Source organism: Amphibalanus amphitrite, unplaced genomic scaffold (genome assembly GCF_019059575.1).
Source record: "Amphibalanus amphitrite isolate SeventyFive unplaced genomic scaffold, NRLGWU_Aamphi_draft 000607F_arrow, whole genome shotgun sequence".
NCBI lineage: Eukaryota > Metazoa > Arthropoda > Thecostraca > Balanomorpha > Balanidae > Amphibalanus > Amphibalanus amphitrite.
The window spans coordinates 296243-311493 of NW_024882101.1; the positions used below are offsets into that span (position 1 = coordinate 296243).

The 15251-nt window shown below is 51.1% G+C and overlaps 1 protein-coding gene and 1 long non-coding RNA gene across 3 annotated transcripts in view; one reads left to right on the plus strand and one right to left on the minus strand.

Annotated features, from left to right (window-relative positions):
* Positions 1 to 547: 547 nt before the first annotated feature.
* LOC122394702 overlaps positions 548 to 15251 on the minus strand; it is a 37203-nt gene continuing 22499 nt past the window's right edge. The window contains exons 2-7 of the mRNA XM_043391767.1: positions 2911 to 6132; positions 2594 to 2697; positions 2069 to 2338; positions 1339 to 1712; positions 983 to 1120; positions 548 to 748 (exon numbers count right to left, since the gene is read on the minus strand). Of these exons, the coding sequence (XP_043247702.1) occupies positions 1563 to 1712; positions 2069 to 2338; positions 2594 to 2697; positions 2911 to 6124 (3738 nt within the window). The 5' untranslated portion in view covers positions 6125 to 6132 and the 3' untranslated portion in view covers positions 548 to 748; positions 983 to 1120; positions 1339 to 1562. The remainder of the gene's footprint in view (positions 749 to 982; positions 1121 to 1338; positions 1713 to 2068; positions 2339 to 2593; positions 2698 to 2910; positions 6133 to 15251) is intronic.
* On the plus strand, positions 8821 to 11090 carry LOC122394706. Of its 2 annotated transcripts, none has more exons than XR_006258917.1 (3): positions 8821 to 9010; positions 9681 to 9865; positions 10287 to 11090. It is a non-coding gene; the product is annotated as an uncharacterized LOC122394706 (long non-coding RNA). The 2 variants fall into 2 exon arrangements; XR_006258918.1 differs by lacking the exon at positions 8821 to 9010 and adding an exon at positions 9529 to 9552.

Genomic DNA, 15251 nt, shown 5'->3' on the forward strand with positions numbered 1-15251 from the left:
CGATAGGGTAAAAATGCTGCCACATGAAGGCATTACTCTACGTTTCTTTAGATTTCTTTGCCAGTGCCCTTGACGTGGGCCGACCAAACCAAAATCGGCAGAACTGTTTGGAATACGGAGCGAGATACCGAGAATATCACCGAGAATACGGCGGTGAAACTACTAGAGGGGGATGGGGAGGGGGTTGTTAGGTTCTTTATGGACTATTCTACACGGACCAAACAATCTTGCGTGACTTCAATGTGGGGTGTGCCAGTTATTTGCCATTTTACGGCAGGACGATGGGATCAAACGGGCAACGGCGATCAGTGATGCCATGATTCTGGACCCAGTGCGATACACCGATACCAGAGGCCGTGGCCAATCGAAGTCACACCATTGAAGAACAGAGTGGAAAACACAGCTACGACTTACGAGTATTGAGCACGACTCGCTCAGTCAATTGTCCAGTGTAACTTTCATCAAACGTCGAACAGCAGCTCAGTTTCCGCCTCTCCCGAGCCCAAAGCGTTACAGCCCAAGAGTGAAACATCTATCAGACATTCATTGAATCATGTATTTACCACCACACCACATGTCAGTGTCGCGACTGGCACACAGTAATTCAACCCGCGTACCCTCCGACAGTTCAAAAACGCTCACGCGAACCCGCGAGTCACTGGCAGAAATGGCAGCTCGATGTCACTTGTCAGTCGGCAGTTCCGGTAGACGACTTTGTATCAGCTGCATGACGTGCCTCTCTGAGGACCTGGCAACAGACAGAACTGACGATGACGATGATGTTGATAGATATAGGTTGATTGAACGATACCCAGACTACAGTCATGGTCACTGGTCAGTGGTCATCAGCGCTCCACAGATTGCCAACAGAACCATGACAACAATAACACAGCACCAACTAACACAGGACGGCTCATAGACTGCTACCAGAACCTAGAGGCGTCTGTTATAGCGACTCGCGATTCATAAACCTATAACTTACCGGGATCGTGCGTTGTCCACTGTCCAGGTTAGCCGAAAGCCGATAGTTTTGGTTTCGAGCAGTTCTGGACCCATCTGGGGCGGAGGTTCCCTCCTAGGTCAGCTGGGCACCTCCTTCCGTTTCCATCATCCGGCAAACCTGTGTAGGTTCCAGTAAGTCACCGACATACAAAATCAACGCACGAGAAAAAGAAAAAAGAAATGAAAGATATGCCATCAGAAATTACAGTTAGCAACACTTGACCGCGAAATAAGAAAGCCGTAATTGCCACGCTATATGTCGAAGGCTTTTGCTGGCAATACATACATACATACATACATGATACGTATTACGTAGTCTTACAAGTTTTAACTCACCTTCTTTCGAAGATCAGCTCTCTAGGCTGTTCTAGGATCTCGAGACCCAAACCGGAGTCCATCCTCCTTCTGATCTGGTACTCTGATCTCTTCGCACTGCAGTCCAAACGCCTGCCATCCCCGTGCCGGATCGTTCTCAGGGCTAACGATCGGCTAGTGTCTCCTCCCAGTTCTATCTCCGCTGCTGGTCTGTGCCGGGTCGGTAGGCCAGTCCCCGCAGCCGCTCAGCCGCCCGGCGCCCGGTACAGCCGCTCCACCCTGGCCAGCTCGTGTCGCAGCTGTACCGGGTCGCCCCAGTCGGCCAGCTGTGCCCTCACGGCCGCCAGCAGGTCAGCGTCAGAGCGGCCCTCGCTCAGCGCGGTGGCTATCGCCAGCTGGGGACACACAGGAGCGGCCGGGGTTACAGGACGTCACGACTCACGACCGTTAGAGACACAGACACAAGGAGACATAACTGCATCACACGACACTCGAAAGTGCCAGCCACCGAACCTGGTTGGCGGTATTACATATACTAAATCACAAATTGATCCACTAACATAGCCAGTTAGCAAACGAAAATTCCGAGAATCTTAAGTGCTGTCGCCATGTTATTAGTCATCACTACGGCCGGAGATCATGCACGCCCGCATGCACCACACAGCCGGTGCCGATGAACAAGAAAGGGGGTCAGGTATGCATTGCATGCACTGATCAGTACAATTTCCAACGCTCCCTCGACTCTGCTCACCATCAGCCGCTGCCGGCTGGCCATGAGCGGGTTGGCGGCGGCGGCCAGTCCGGGCGGTATCAGAGCCACCCGCCGGCCGGCAGCGGCCGCCTGGCTGCGCAGCTGCTCGGGCCGCGGCGCGCAGCAGCTGTTGAGCAGCAGCAGCTGCGCTGGGCCGCGGCAGCCGACCAGCTGCAGCCAGAGGCCGGCGCGGGCGGCGTCCAGCCGTCCGTCCTCCTGCTGAGCCGTCAGCAGCCCGCTGCTGTCCGAGTAAACCTGACGGCCGCCGCCCTGAAATACGACTCAGTCACTACAGCTACCGGTCGCCGCCATGCAAATACACAACACACTACACAGTACACAATCACTACAACTGGGTGTAACACAAGCAGACTGCTCAGGTTCAAGGTTGCACCTACCAATGGCGAGTTATGAGTATCGGCGTTCCTAAAAACATCAGTGACGTTTTAAAACGCAAAGTCAGCTCGTTTACCAGATTTGTACCACAGAGCCATGTCCGGCAGGCCTCTATACCGCACTACTAACCTTCATTATGAGCATCGGTGGCTGCACGGATCCTTCCAGCGTGCAGCTGATGAGCAGTGTGGCCAGATGTTCCGAGTCCTCCGACCTCCAAACGGCGCACGGCGCTGAAAATGAAAATAAAGGGGATGCGTGGCGTTGATGTCAGAAATAAGAGCCACTTTGCGTAAAATGGCAATTAAGTGCCAGGACCAGAAAGAAGTTTGTAGGTAAGCAAAGGTATACCACATATGCTACGATACACACCAATAACACAAAGAACAGAAGATTGAGTGAATTTACTACAATAAAAAACAATCGCCCATAAAACATCGCCGTACCTGGCCTGGTTGAGATGGGTACGTCCACCATGACGACGACTGCGTGCGGCGGCGGTGGCTGCAGCCTGCCGGCCCACAGCTCTGCCTCCGCCAGCAGCAGCTCGGGCAGCTGCATCTGCCAGGTGGCCAGCGGGCGGCCGAGCGGCCGGTGGCGCGCCAGCAGCCGCGCCGCCCAAAACTGGCCGCCCGGCTGCTGGCCGTACTCGGCTAGCGCCGGCCGGCTGGTGGCGCGGCCCTGCTCGAACTCGGTCAGCAGCCAGCGGACGGCGGTGTGCTCGCGGCGCCGGTCCGTCACGTCCGGCACCTGACGCTGCCAGTGGCGGCTGTGCGGCACGCTCAGGCCGGCGTCTTTGTACATCCGTCGGGCCACGCGCCGCACCTCCTGGTAGGTGGGCGGTGCGGCGGTGTCCCGCCGGCGGCGCCGCAGCCAGTCGGCGAACTCGGCGTCCACTTCCGTGGGGCGCCGCTTCTTGCCGCCGCCCTTGGCTCTCACACACACGGCTGCCGAGGCAGCCATTCCGGCAAGCTGCCGCCGAGCCGCGCGCCACTTGTAGACGACGGCCAGCGGCACGCAGAACGCAGCAGCCACCTCCTCCGCCGTCATGAACTCGACGAACCGCAGCAGCAGCAGTTTGAACTGGGGCGGGTAACCTATCCGCACCGGTTTTCCCCCGGAGCCATTCTCAGTGACTCTCTTCCCCTGCACAGAGGCCAGTCTGTCGAGCCACAGCGCCAGGTAGGAGCCGTCCTTAGACAGCCGGCGGCGGCCGTCGGGGCCGAGCAGAGCGGCCAGCTCGGCGCTCAGGCCGGCCCGGGTCACCGGCTGCTGGGCGGCGGCGCGCTGCCTCAGCCAGGCGAGCACCGCGGTCGCCGGGTCACGCTCCGGCAGTCGCGGCGGAGAGAGGTCATCGGCCGCAGGCCGAGAGATAACTATGTTGGTGGAGAGGCACGGTGGTGTCTTGGTCACAGAAGGAGCTGCTGATCGTGCGGGCTGTAACTGTGCTGGCGCTGTCGCGTCTGGGCACTGTGATACTGCCGCAGCGGTTATGGACTCTGCAGCTTCGGCTGACCAGTCGCGGCCGTAAGACATGGCGGACGAGACCGCAGTTTCGAATGGAGTACTCTGGGGGTGTAGCGGAGCACAGGCGGCATCCTGCAACGGTGGAGGGTCCGTGATTGTACCTGCCTCCACGAGCTCGGTCGGCGGAGCGCACGACGTTTCGACCGGGAAATCATCCAAGACATTTGATGCAACCGAGGCCAGAGCGGCGAGTGCCGATAGGTTATCAGTTGCCAGAGTGGACGTTGCTGACTTGTTGGCCGTGCGATCTGACTGACCGGTCAAGGGAAGGTGTAACACCTCAGCCTCAGCTTCTGTGTCAGACTTCCGCGACTGGACCGAGCTCAGAGACGGCTCAGCCTCTATCGTCGGGACCTCACTCTCGGAGGAGAGCAGCGCGGAGCCAGCCACGGCCCACAACAGCTGGGTAAGCTCCGAGTCGGATTCTGAGACCGCTGGAACGGAGCCGACGGGACGGGCGGGCGTCCCTGCCGGTGCCAAAGTCTTCTTATCAACGGGCGCCGGCTCAGCGTCACTTATACCACTATCCTGCCACTCCACACGAGTGGCCTCATTCAGCTCTTCTTCACTCGGTTGGACCACATCAAGGACCAGGTATTTCTCGCCCTCTTCATCCAACACCTCCAGTCCCGACTCCCAGAGAGCCTCGTCAAGAAACACAGCGTCGGCTCCGTCCAGCAGGTTCGCTGTTCCTTCCTCAGCCTCGTCCCCTGCACCGACCTCCTCTTCCCGCTGCCACCCGGAGGTGAGACCCATCACCAGGTTAGGGTCCACCCAGTGGCCGGCCGGCTCGTCCAGCATCGGCTCCCAGTCCGGCGGACAAGACTCCGTCACCAGACTCGGCTCCGGGACCCGCTCCTGTGGCGGCTCCTGCGGCGGCTCCGTGCTCTGGCTCGGAGCGGCCGGAGCCGGCGGCGACTGTGGAGCGGCGGGCGCCGCCGCTGGGCCCTGTCGCTGCGAGTAGCCGTGGTCCTGGGGCAGGCCGAGCTGGTCCGAGATGCTGCGGATCAGGTCCTCCTCAGTGAGCGCCGCCGGCGGGCTGTAGGCGTACCGGTGGTCGGTGGCCGAGCACGCGTCGCCGCCCGGGGAGGCCGGCCGCGAGGCGTACTGGTGGTCGGCGCTGGGACGCACCTCGCCGGCCACCAGCGGCTCCAGCGGGTAGTCGTAGTTGTGCTCCTGGTAGGGGGTCGGCTCCCCGGACGGCGGCACGCTGCCCGGCGGCGCCACCTCCTGCTCCGTCTCCTCGCTGACGGTCAGCTCACACTCGACCTCGGAGAGTCGCGCCGCGGCCGGCGGCGTCCAGACGGCGCGACCCTCTGACGGCGCGGGATACTGGAGACGGGAGTGGCTGAACTCCCGGGATACGGAGCTGGCAGGGATATCCACTGGTGCCTGACACACCTGGTGACCCAGGAGTGGGGAGGGACCATCGTGGCGCTCTGCCCAGCTGGAAGATGTCGGCACTGGTATGGGAGAGGACGATGGTCGGAGTTGACCAGAGGCACTGAAACAGTCCCTGACTTCTGCTTGGTGGGTTTCTGGAGTACACTGGACCACATGAGGCTGAACAGAATCTGTGGCATCATGTTGTGCGTCTATCTCTGCCTCACTAATGGCAGACATGGGTGGGCTGTCTTCTTCTGTTGGCTCATTTTCCAGCATCTGAAAATGTCCGGCCTCCAAATTTTCCAGTGACATGGGTTCCTGAACATTTTCCTGAAAGATTATCCTGTCCCAGCTCTCCACTGAGACCATGCTAGGGGCCAGCAATGCCAAACCATCCTCAGCCTCTGTAAGAGTACTGGAATCATGGATGACATCTAGTGTCTGCACACACTGCTCAATGAACTCTGAGGAAAGACCAACAGGCCACAGCTCATCAGCTGTAGCATCAGTTACCAGGAGCTGAGTGTATTCTGTACATGGCTGGTTCAAAAGCAGCTCAGTGCATTCTGCCTCCAACTGATTTTGAGGTGGTGCTTGTGTATGCTGCATGTCTGAGCTTGCCACATCTTCAAAAGCAGCATGATTAGATTCTTCCATAAGCATCTGGGGAGAAATTGTACTGCATGCTTCATCTGGATGTTGTGGAGAAACTATATCATATTTTGTGTCACTCCTTCCTGCATCCATTTTTCATCCTGGAAGAATTAAGATAATTTGGTAAGTGTCACATGTGGAATCTGGCCATTCATGGAAGCAGTGAGGATCAATGTTAAGACATGTTCAAACTGAGAAAAGAACTATTTCAACAATTTTCAGAAAAATACAGCATAAATAAGAAAATAAATTGATACCTAACTTACAACTACTATGTATTTCAGACCCCGTGAGACCCTGTTTTTTGGCGATAATTTCTTCAGTTTTTGTCTAATTGGCTTCAAATTTTGACATTAGACATTTCAGCTCAAGCGCCGATTTTCATCAATATGGTCTCTTAACAAAATGTAATTATTTAGAGCACTTGTCATTGGCTCGTAATGCTAATTAGATTTTGCACCCGGATAGAGGCTCGTTCGCTACCGCAGCGGATTGGATGGGAGCACTGGCCAATCACGTTGCGCCGGGCCCAACTAAGCTCCGCCCACTGGCCGTGACCGCGCTGTGTCTATGCAGGCTCAGTCGGCGGCAGCACCGCGGAGAGGTCGCACGGGGGCCGTGCACTGGAAACATACATGGAATCGACAGGAAGTGCCTGAGCGAAAGCTTGCTCTTCATTTGGGGGAGTTGGTAACCGCTTCTCTCTTTTTGGTATATCAACACCGATCCAGCTCAGAATATGAAGAATAATCAAAATGAGGGTATTAACCTCCCCAGAACCAACATTAAATAGAGAGCTGAGTCATGCACTATCTCAATATCTGAATGAATGCACATTCTGGCGCCTACCTCATGGTCAGGTCGTGCCACTATTCTGTCACCGATGACATATTTCATATTTTAACCAGACTTCTTAAATGCTACGGTGTAACTGTTTACCATGTCTTGCAAATTTGACGTAGGCTGACCTTGGGCTGACCGACGTCTTGCATCAGCTCACAGTCAATTGACATCAACGGCCTTTTTTAATGACGTTCAATCAAGCAAAAATGCAGTCACTAGCCCTGAACTTAGTATTAAAGTAGATATATCTTTATTGATTGACAAGGTGCAGGTTAATTTGCGATAAATGCAATACCGAAGGCTAGTGCGCTAATAACGAGCGCTAGGGCCTGTTCCAGCGCCTCCAGAAGAAATTCTTGACTGGAGGCTCTACCAGAGGTTTTACTGGAGGCGCTGGAACGCAATCTGGAGATTTCTGGAGATTAGCGTCATAGATACCAAAAGAATGACGATTGTTCTCTCTTGAAACGCAAAATTTGTTTTCAATTTTAGTTAAAAAGATAAATAAAATTATAGCATTGTAATTTTCTTTACATTCAAGTTGTAAAATAATCAGTCAAATGTCCTTTGTTTACATTCGTGATTGTCACATGTGCACCATAATTGTAGACCAGAGCCTCCAGAGAAATTTGGACCTCTCAACTCTCTGGAGGCTACTGGAGGTTTCTGGAGCTTTGGCGAGAGCTTTCTGGAGCTTTCTGGAGGCGCTGGAACGCTCTCTGGAGGATTCTAGAGCTTTCTGGAGCTTTCTGGAGGTTTCTGGAGGCGCTGGAACAGGCCCATAGTTTCTGCTGTATCGTCATTACTGCAACGGCACCCGCAAGGCAGCCACGTCCAGCCACGTCCAATGCGAGCCGCCCGGTCCGGCATACGGCCTTGGGTGCGGCGGCTACTGCCCCGTCGGCTCCACGCATCCGACTCACGGTCATAGAATACTAAGGTAACACGGAGCCGAAGCTTCAAGCCAGGGGACACGGGAGGCATGCCGTCAGCTGTCCATTTATAAATAATCGGTTTCTTTGACTTAATTTCTAATGTTTTTCTGATGTTTTGCATCAATGAGGTACATCAAAAATTAAGTTTTAATTTTTTTGAGGTCGAAAATATTTTGTTGTCCAAACTATCCCCGTTTAAAGAAAATAGACAAAGGGAGAGTTTACCCAGGACCCTATGGAGAGAGTCAACCCAGGGCCCTATGGGAGAGAGTTAAAGGGACCCTCCCACCTTAACATTAGTTTTGAGTTGAGATAGCCAAGTTTGCGGCCAGGCTCAGAAACCACCATTTATCCTGGTCGCAACCCCCGCAGCTTTATGGTATTCAAGAAATTTCTTCCCTTTACTTGCAGGGTGGGACCAGCTTGGTCCCTATCTCTTAACCATTACGGGAATCTGATGACGTCATCAGGCTTTCGAACGTCCGTCATTAAGTTTGACTAAAACGTTTTGTAGCACGCGGTGGTATATGCTATTTGCGCGCAACATCTGCCGCAAACGCCGCACTTCTAAAATAAAGTCGCTAGAAACAGCGGAGATCCCAAAAAGTAAACAAAAGTAAAAGTCTAATATCTTGAAAACCGGTGAATATTTTTCGGTGAAATTTGGTAGATATTCGTTTTCGCTCTTTCTGAACCGAGCGACATCACTTTCATGCCAATTCATAAACTTTTTTGAAGGTGGGAGGGTCCCTTTAACACGTGCTTCTATGGGGCGAATTCGATGCAACAATGGCGCAGTAGCGACATTACTCTTGTTCGATGTTTTTCGGACGACAAAGATTCTACGCCATTCGGCCAATCACATTCCATAATTGCAGCCGAGCCCCCGTTGATCTAGAACGGGATTGGCCGGACGACGTACAATCTTCGTCGTCTGAGAGACATCGAACGAGGGGTACATCGACTGAACATACATTGCGATTCAATATTCAGTATTTTATGACCGTGATTGCAATCCAAATTTGCATTTGAGCTCAGCAGTCGAGTGTGGTGCCAAAAATACCAGAAGCGATGTCCTATATACGGCCTTGACCAGAAGTGTTGCATGCCCTGGATGCAGAAAAACAAGATTGAGATGAGTGGATCAAGATGTATCTTTCGTGCAGATGTATCAAAATCCTTTCACTTAAGATCCATGCAGGTGAGGTTCCAGTGAAATTTGAATTCGATAGGTAGCTATTTTTGATTTTGCTTTGATACTTGTGGTAAGGAAACATGATTATGGTTGCATGAACCGCCCACTGCTCATTGCTGTCTTGTCTCACGTTCGATATCCGATCACCATTCTTAAATAGCTCACCCCATATGGAAATCAGGTTTCAGGAGGCCACTAGGCTTGTGGGGCCTGGTCTCAATGAGCTCCCAGTGCTAAGGACAGTCAGGCTCATATGCTGGGTAAGGTCAGGTTCAGGTAGGCCAGTATGCACTCTGCAAAGCATGGCAATTTCGACAAGATCTCGTCTGTGCTGGCTTGTCCGGCTGGTGAGGCTTTGGTGTGGCGTGGATTTAGTTTGGTGCAGTGCGGATTTTGTGTAGCGCGGTGCAGATTTGGTCTGGTGTGGTCAGGTGGTGGGGGATGTAGTGTAGTGCATTTTAAATGTGGCTGATAGGTGTGCGGTGGTCAGAACGGACTGTGCCAGTGCTGGTGCCTGGTGGTCCCACCAATCACGGGGGTCATCTCCTGTTGTGACCCAGGGCCCAGGGGGTCTAGTCAAAACCTTACCTATTTCTGCTAACCTAAACCTATTTCTTACAAATTAGGCATAAATGTGATTATGGTATAATGATAATTAAACCTGGCCCTTTTTCAGGCGCAAGCTTTGGATGAACTTCTGCTTCTGCGGTCGGCATTCTTACAGGAGAACCCAAGATTCATTGTACCTACCTGTATGCATTTCAAAACTGAATAATTGATAGCAACAAGTAAATATTTGAAGTTGCAGCCAAATGCTGTGCCTTCTCTGCTGCAAGAGCTACATGTCACCATTGAAGCAAGGTAAGTGTTAAAAGAAATTGTTCACCTTCTGTGAGTAACTTGATAAATAAAATTTAAAAAGGTGTGTTAAAAATGTGATGAATAAAATTTAAATGTATTCTAACTTGGAATTACACACTTCTTCTAAAGGGATTTCATTATTTTAATGATTAGAGTTATGAACACTTACAGCTGAACAACCTATCAGCTGCAAGGGATTCTGCTCCTGTAAGTGCTCTCATCGCTGATTGGCCACTGTGTGTGTTGAAGAGGTTTCTGCTTGCTGTAAATGAGCACTAGAACATTAATTTAAGCACCAATATTCACTGATAAAAGGTGAATATCTCAAACGGTTCAAATATAAGGCATACACAAATCTGCTCTATCAGACTGCTATCTCAGTTTAAAATCCCATGTTAAATGTGAACTATTTCCTCGACAGGACCAGCTCGACTCCTGCAGTAGGAGTCCAGCCTCGTCCAGTCGTCGCCGCTCGCCAAGACCAGCCGGACTCCTGCAATAGGGGTCCAGGCTGACCCGTTCGTCCAGTAACCGCCGCTCGTCAGCACCAGCTGGGCTCCTGTAGTAGGGGTCCAGCCTCGTCCAGTCGCCGCCGCTCGCCAAGACCAGCTGGGCTCCTGTAGTATGGGGCTAGGATGGCCCGTTCATCAACCGGTCCTGAAGTCACATCGCCGTCAGCCAGCCGAACTCAGTACATAAGTCACCAACCCTGAATGTTGCCAGCCAAAGTCGGCAGTTTCCTTCGGACAGTCATCTCACCAGTGTTGTACAGTGTACGAGGTTAGTGACGCAGTTAAATGCGTCAATTAAATGCGAGGACGTGCGCTTGTATGCAGCGTTTTGTCATGTTGAGCTGCATGGGTGTCGATTTTCACCGAATTGAGGGTGCCCACTGCCCGGGCGCAGCAAATCCGCCGCTGCCTTAGCGGTGACCTTGACCCGCACCGTCTGTTGGGGCTCCAAAGCCAAGCCAGCCGAGCCGGCGGGGAATCTAAAGAGCTTGAGCACCCCCAACCCGGCGGAAATTGACACCTATGTTGAGCTGTATGGATGCGTTTTAGCCTTCCGCCGTGGTGGTAAATAGCAGCCTACATGCAGAATTAGGCAGGCTTATTAGCGGACTCATTATTGGATTCATTGTGTCACGTTTGTCGGCACGTGTAAGATGTGCTTAACTGCCATTAGCTCTCGGCCTGGCGACTTCTGGGGACCACGTAATGGGGATGACAATTGGGATCCTGTGCCTTAAGCCGGCCATTTACGTCCATGGCTATATACCCCCGTACTAGGGCTAGTTATGACGTATATAGGGATCCACGAGATCTTTTTTGATGAATGTGTTGTGCAGTGTTGAGATCCGCGTGTAACGTCACTGTTTGGCCAGTCTGCCCTCAAACGCGTCATCTTTACTCGTATTTTATTTACTGAACGCTTTGCATGGTCCAGTGGTTTATATAGACATCTTCCTTGCACTAGCTAGTTTTATGTGGCCAGGTTGATTGCCTGTCAGCGCGGTCACGCTGTCGTCTTTCGATTGGTGCGTTTAAATGCGGCGAGATGAATATAGGATTTCCTTTGATGCCATTTAGTACCTGCGCCCAGCTCAACTGGGGAAGGGGGGGGGGGGGGCACTGCCGACTTTTGGTCCCATTCTTTCCATGTAACGCCCATAGAGCCCATTGTTAAAATGCCAAAATCAAAGGGGGGCACGGTGCCCCGGTGCCCTCCCCGTTCCGCCGCCTATGCGCGAAAGTACCAACTACCAACAGTTTCCAGTTGTTTGTGTCCCAAAGTTTTTTTTTATGAGTTGGACGATTGGGCTTTTCCCATCGCTCGTTATGCAATTATTTTGTTAAACGCTCTAAAATTGTTTCTCTACAAGTCATTAGAACTTAGAAGCAAATAGATATTGATGGATACGATCTCAAGGGGGCCGATAAGAAGGAAGAGCGCGCGGCGCAATGATTGTGGAGCACAGCACACGATTAATGTGAGGCGCATTTAAGCGAGAAATAACTTCATTGAACAGAAATGAGCAGAGTACCAGCATTGAAACTGCACCAGTACCAGCATTGAAACTAAATATAAGATATCTCAGAAGGTTGCGCTTTTGGGGCCGAGTTGTGGTGCTTTACGCCGTACATCATGCTTAATGAATGTGACCGTCGTGTTTGTGGGATCCCCGTCGGTACTAGTCAGCCCCACGAATCGTGGTAGATCATAAAGATAATCTTCGCCTCCGGTTATGATTTTGATATATCTACGAAACGGGTGCTGGGTGGTACACGAAAGCAGCTTTTTCAGGTGAGTTGAAAGGGGAAGAGGTTCTTTGAATTACCATTTCGGACCATGGTTCTAAAAAGCGCTAGTTTAAAACTATTGTTATAATTCCTATCGTAAACCATCGGACGCTCGACGCTGCATTGGCATTGGTACGATGTGCCGGTAATCGCTTCGCTCGCCGAGAATGATAGCGTGGCAGGTTTACTGATATGTAGGATTATCAAATAAATGTAATAGAAACGATATTAAATCCACTACCTCTTTAGAAGCTCTTGAAATAAACCTGGCTATCTGGTTGTCGAAGCCAGGCAAATTATATGCTTGGAATGGCTAAATGTCCATTGTCCATGACATCATTAAATTGAATTATTTTCCTTCTTAGCACTTAAAATACATTTCAGCGACACAAAACTCCCAAAAGTCTGATATCTTGCCCGTGGTATCGTGGTACGATCGGCGAGTACCTAAACCTTCCTACGCAATGTCCATGGCTATGCGAAGTCTAAGGTTGGCCTACATAAGCCTTGGGTTGGCCTGTTTATCCTGTTTCATATCGTATCTATGATAATAAAGTGTTCACGATCGCATAGCCAAACTGAGAACAAAATATTTATTTGCAAAACTCCAGCAATACCCCTCGCTTGATACTATAAAAAAATATTGCACACGATCATGCGAAGCCGTGAATCCTACCGCCTTTATTTAGCGCCGGCGTTCCCGCGTTAATAATTTCTCCTGAATCGGAGGAACAATAATCAGCTGACGCACCGTTGTTTTGATGTCGGCGGACCGTGCCAGCCTGATCCGACTGACCGGCCAAGATCACCGCTCCGTCCGCCGGGAGGGCGGAGCTTAATGGTCACGTGCCTGTGACGTCACGCCTACGTTCGGATAGCCTCTACTCCACTGACGGATTTACGGAGCTGATTTTAACATTACGAGGCAACGACAAGTACCCTAACAATTGATATTTTGTTAAGAGACCATATTAGCGAAAATTGGCGCTTGAGCTGAAATGTGCTATGCGAAAATTTGAAGCCAATCGGATAATTATTAAATAAATTATCGCCGAAAAACAGGGTCTCATGGGGTCTGAAATGCATAGTAGATTGAGACGATAAAAATCAGCAGTAAAAAAAATATCAGCTTTGGGAGCTGCAACATATTGTCATGGGATGCAGCTCAAATTGAAGAAGCATCTGCATCTCTGGACATGCAAGTTATGGGTGGGGGTGGGGGACCAAGGAGAAGGACAAGACTAACCCCGCGTTCGATGTCTCTCGGACCATAGAGATCTTATATACATAGAGATGACATGCACTTAAAATCGTGGCGATTCAGTGGGTCTTTTTAAGCAACTTATTTTCAGCCAGTAGCGTGCCAATATGGCTGAGGCATTGTTAGTCTGAAGAAATTAATACGTAGCGAGCGAAGCAAGCGTAGTCTTTCGTAGATTAAAGGGACCCTCCCACCTTCAAAAAAGTTTATGAATTGGCATTAAAGTGATGTCGCTCGGTTCAGAAAGAGCGAAAACGAATATCTACCAAATTTCACCGAAAAATATTCACCGGTTTTCAAGATATTAGACTTTTACTTTTGTTTACTTTTTTGGGATCTCCGCTGTTTCTAGCGACTTTATTTTAGAAGTGCGGCGTTTGCGGCAGATGTTGCGCGCAAATAGCATATACCACCGCGTGCTACAAAACGTTTTAGTCAAACATTTAAAAATCGTTAGATATTTGCGCTGACGTCACATATTCAGAGGGGTATTCCTAAGCATTAGCCCCTCTGAATCAAAATGCTGCAATTTTGAAATTCAATATTTCCGATTTAAGGCATTTCTCGATGTTGTGAGTGCCGAAACCGGTAATTGTGAGCCAGGGACCCCATTTTGGCTATCTCAACTCAAATCTAATGTTAAGGTGGGAGGGTCCCTTTAACGGAAATTTCTGAGTATGAGCGGCCGGCCGGCCGTGGTTACGCTTTTGCGAGGCTTATATCTCAGCAACCACTTGACCGATTTACATTCGATGATTTTTCTAGGGTAGCTTCATTCCTTCTACCAAGTATTGGACTATTCTCGATGCATGTGGGTGACCGCTTATGCACGTGCCACGTGCAAAACGAAGAGGTGTCAGTTTTGCAATTGTTGCAATATCTTGGTAACTACTTGGCCGATTGCGCTGAAAGTTGGTATGTAGGTAGGCACCCACTAGGCAATGCATATCCATGTGCCACAGTTGGGGTGCTGCTGCACGTGCGCACGTGCAGGGGTCGATTCCAGATCTCGAGAACGGCTGAACCGATTGTGCTGAAATTTGGTACATGGTTAGGGACCAGTTAGTAGGGTGCCGTGCAAAAGTCAGTTGTGACCCATTTTGCACGTGTGCACGTGCAGGGTGCCGCTTCCAGATCTCGAGAACGGCTAGGCCGATTGCGCTCAAATTTGGCACATCGCTAGGGACCGGTTGGTAGGGTGCAGTGCACAAGTTAGTTGGAGGTGTCCCTTGCAAATTCGCTTGTCCAAGGCCCACCCTCTCGCTCGCTCCGTTGGTCGCCCCAAAACGCGTTTTACTGGTTAAAAATATTGCTGTTCTTTCCTTGCTGATTTCATTCCTGAGGTAAGCAATTAATTTGTAACATGATTTCATTTTGTGTGTTTTTTTTGAATTCCTTAAAAGCTCGCCTAAAAACATTCTCTCTCATTCAGGCTCTCATCAACCCGGCAGGCAGTGGTCCTCCCGGCCACCTTCCGCGCGGTGGGGGGGGGGGGGGGGCGGGGGGTCATTTTTTTGCCCCTCCCGTATCTCCGAAACTACTGGACGGATCCGTAACATTCAAACGATGTTCGATAGCCCTGTCAAATTTGTCGACGGAACTCCAACTTCATTGACCTCGGGGTCACCGATGACGTCACAGGTCAGGTCAAAGATAAAATGTTTCGCGTACGTTAAAAATAGGGCGTACGTTGCCTAGTACATATATGTTGCTATTAGAGGTCACTGATAATACCATGTCAGATCACAGGTCAGGTCACCAAGGGTCAGCACATGAACCAACTTTACTATTTACTAGGGTTGTGCGATGCATGTTTTATGGCCAC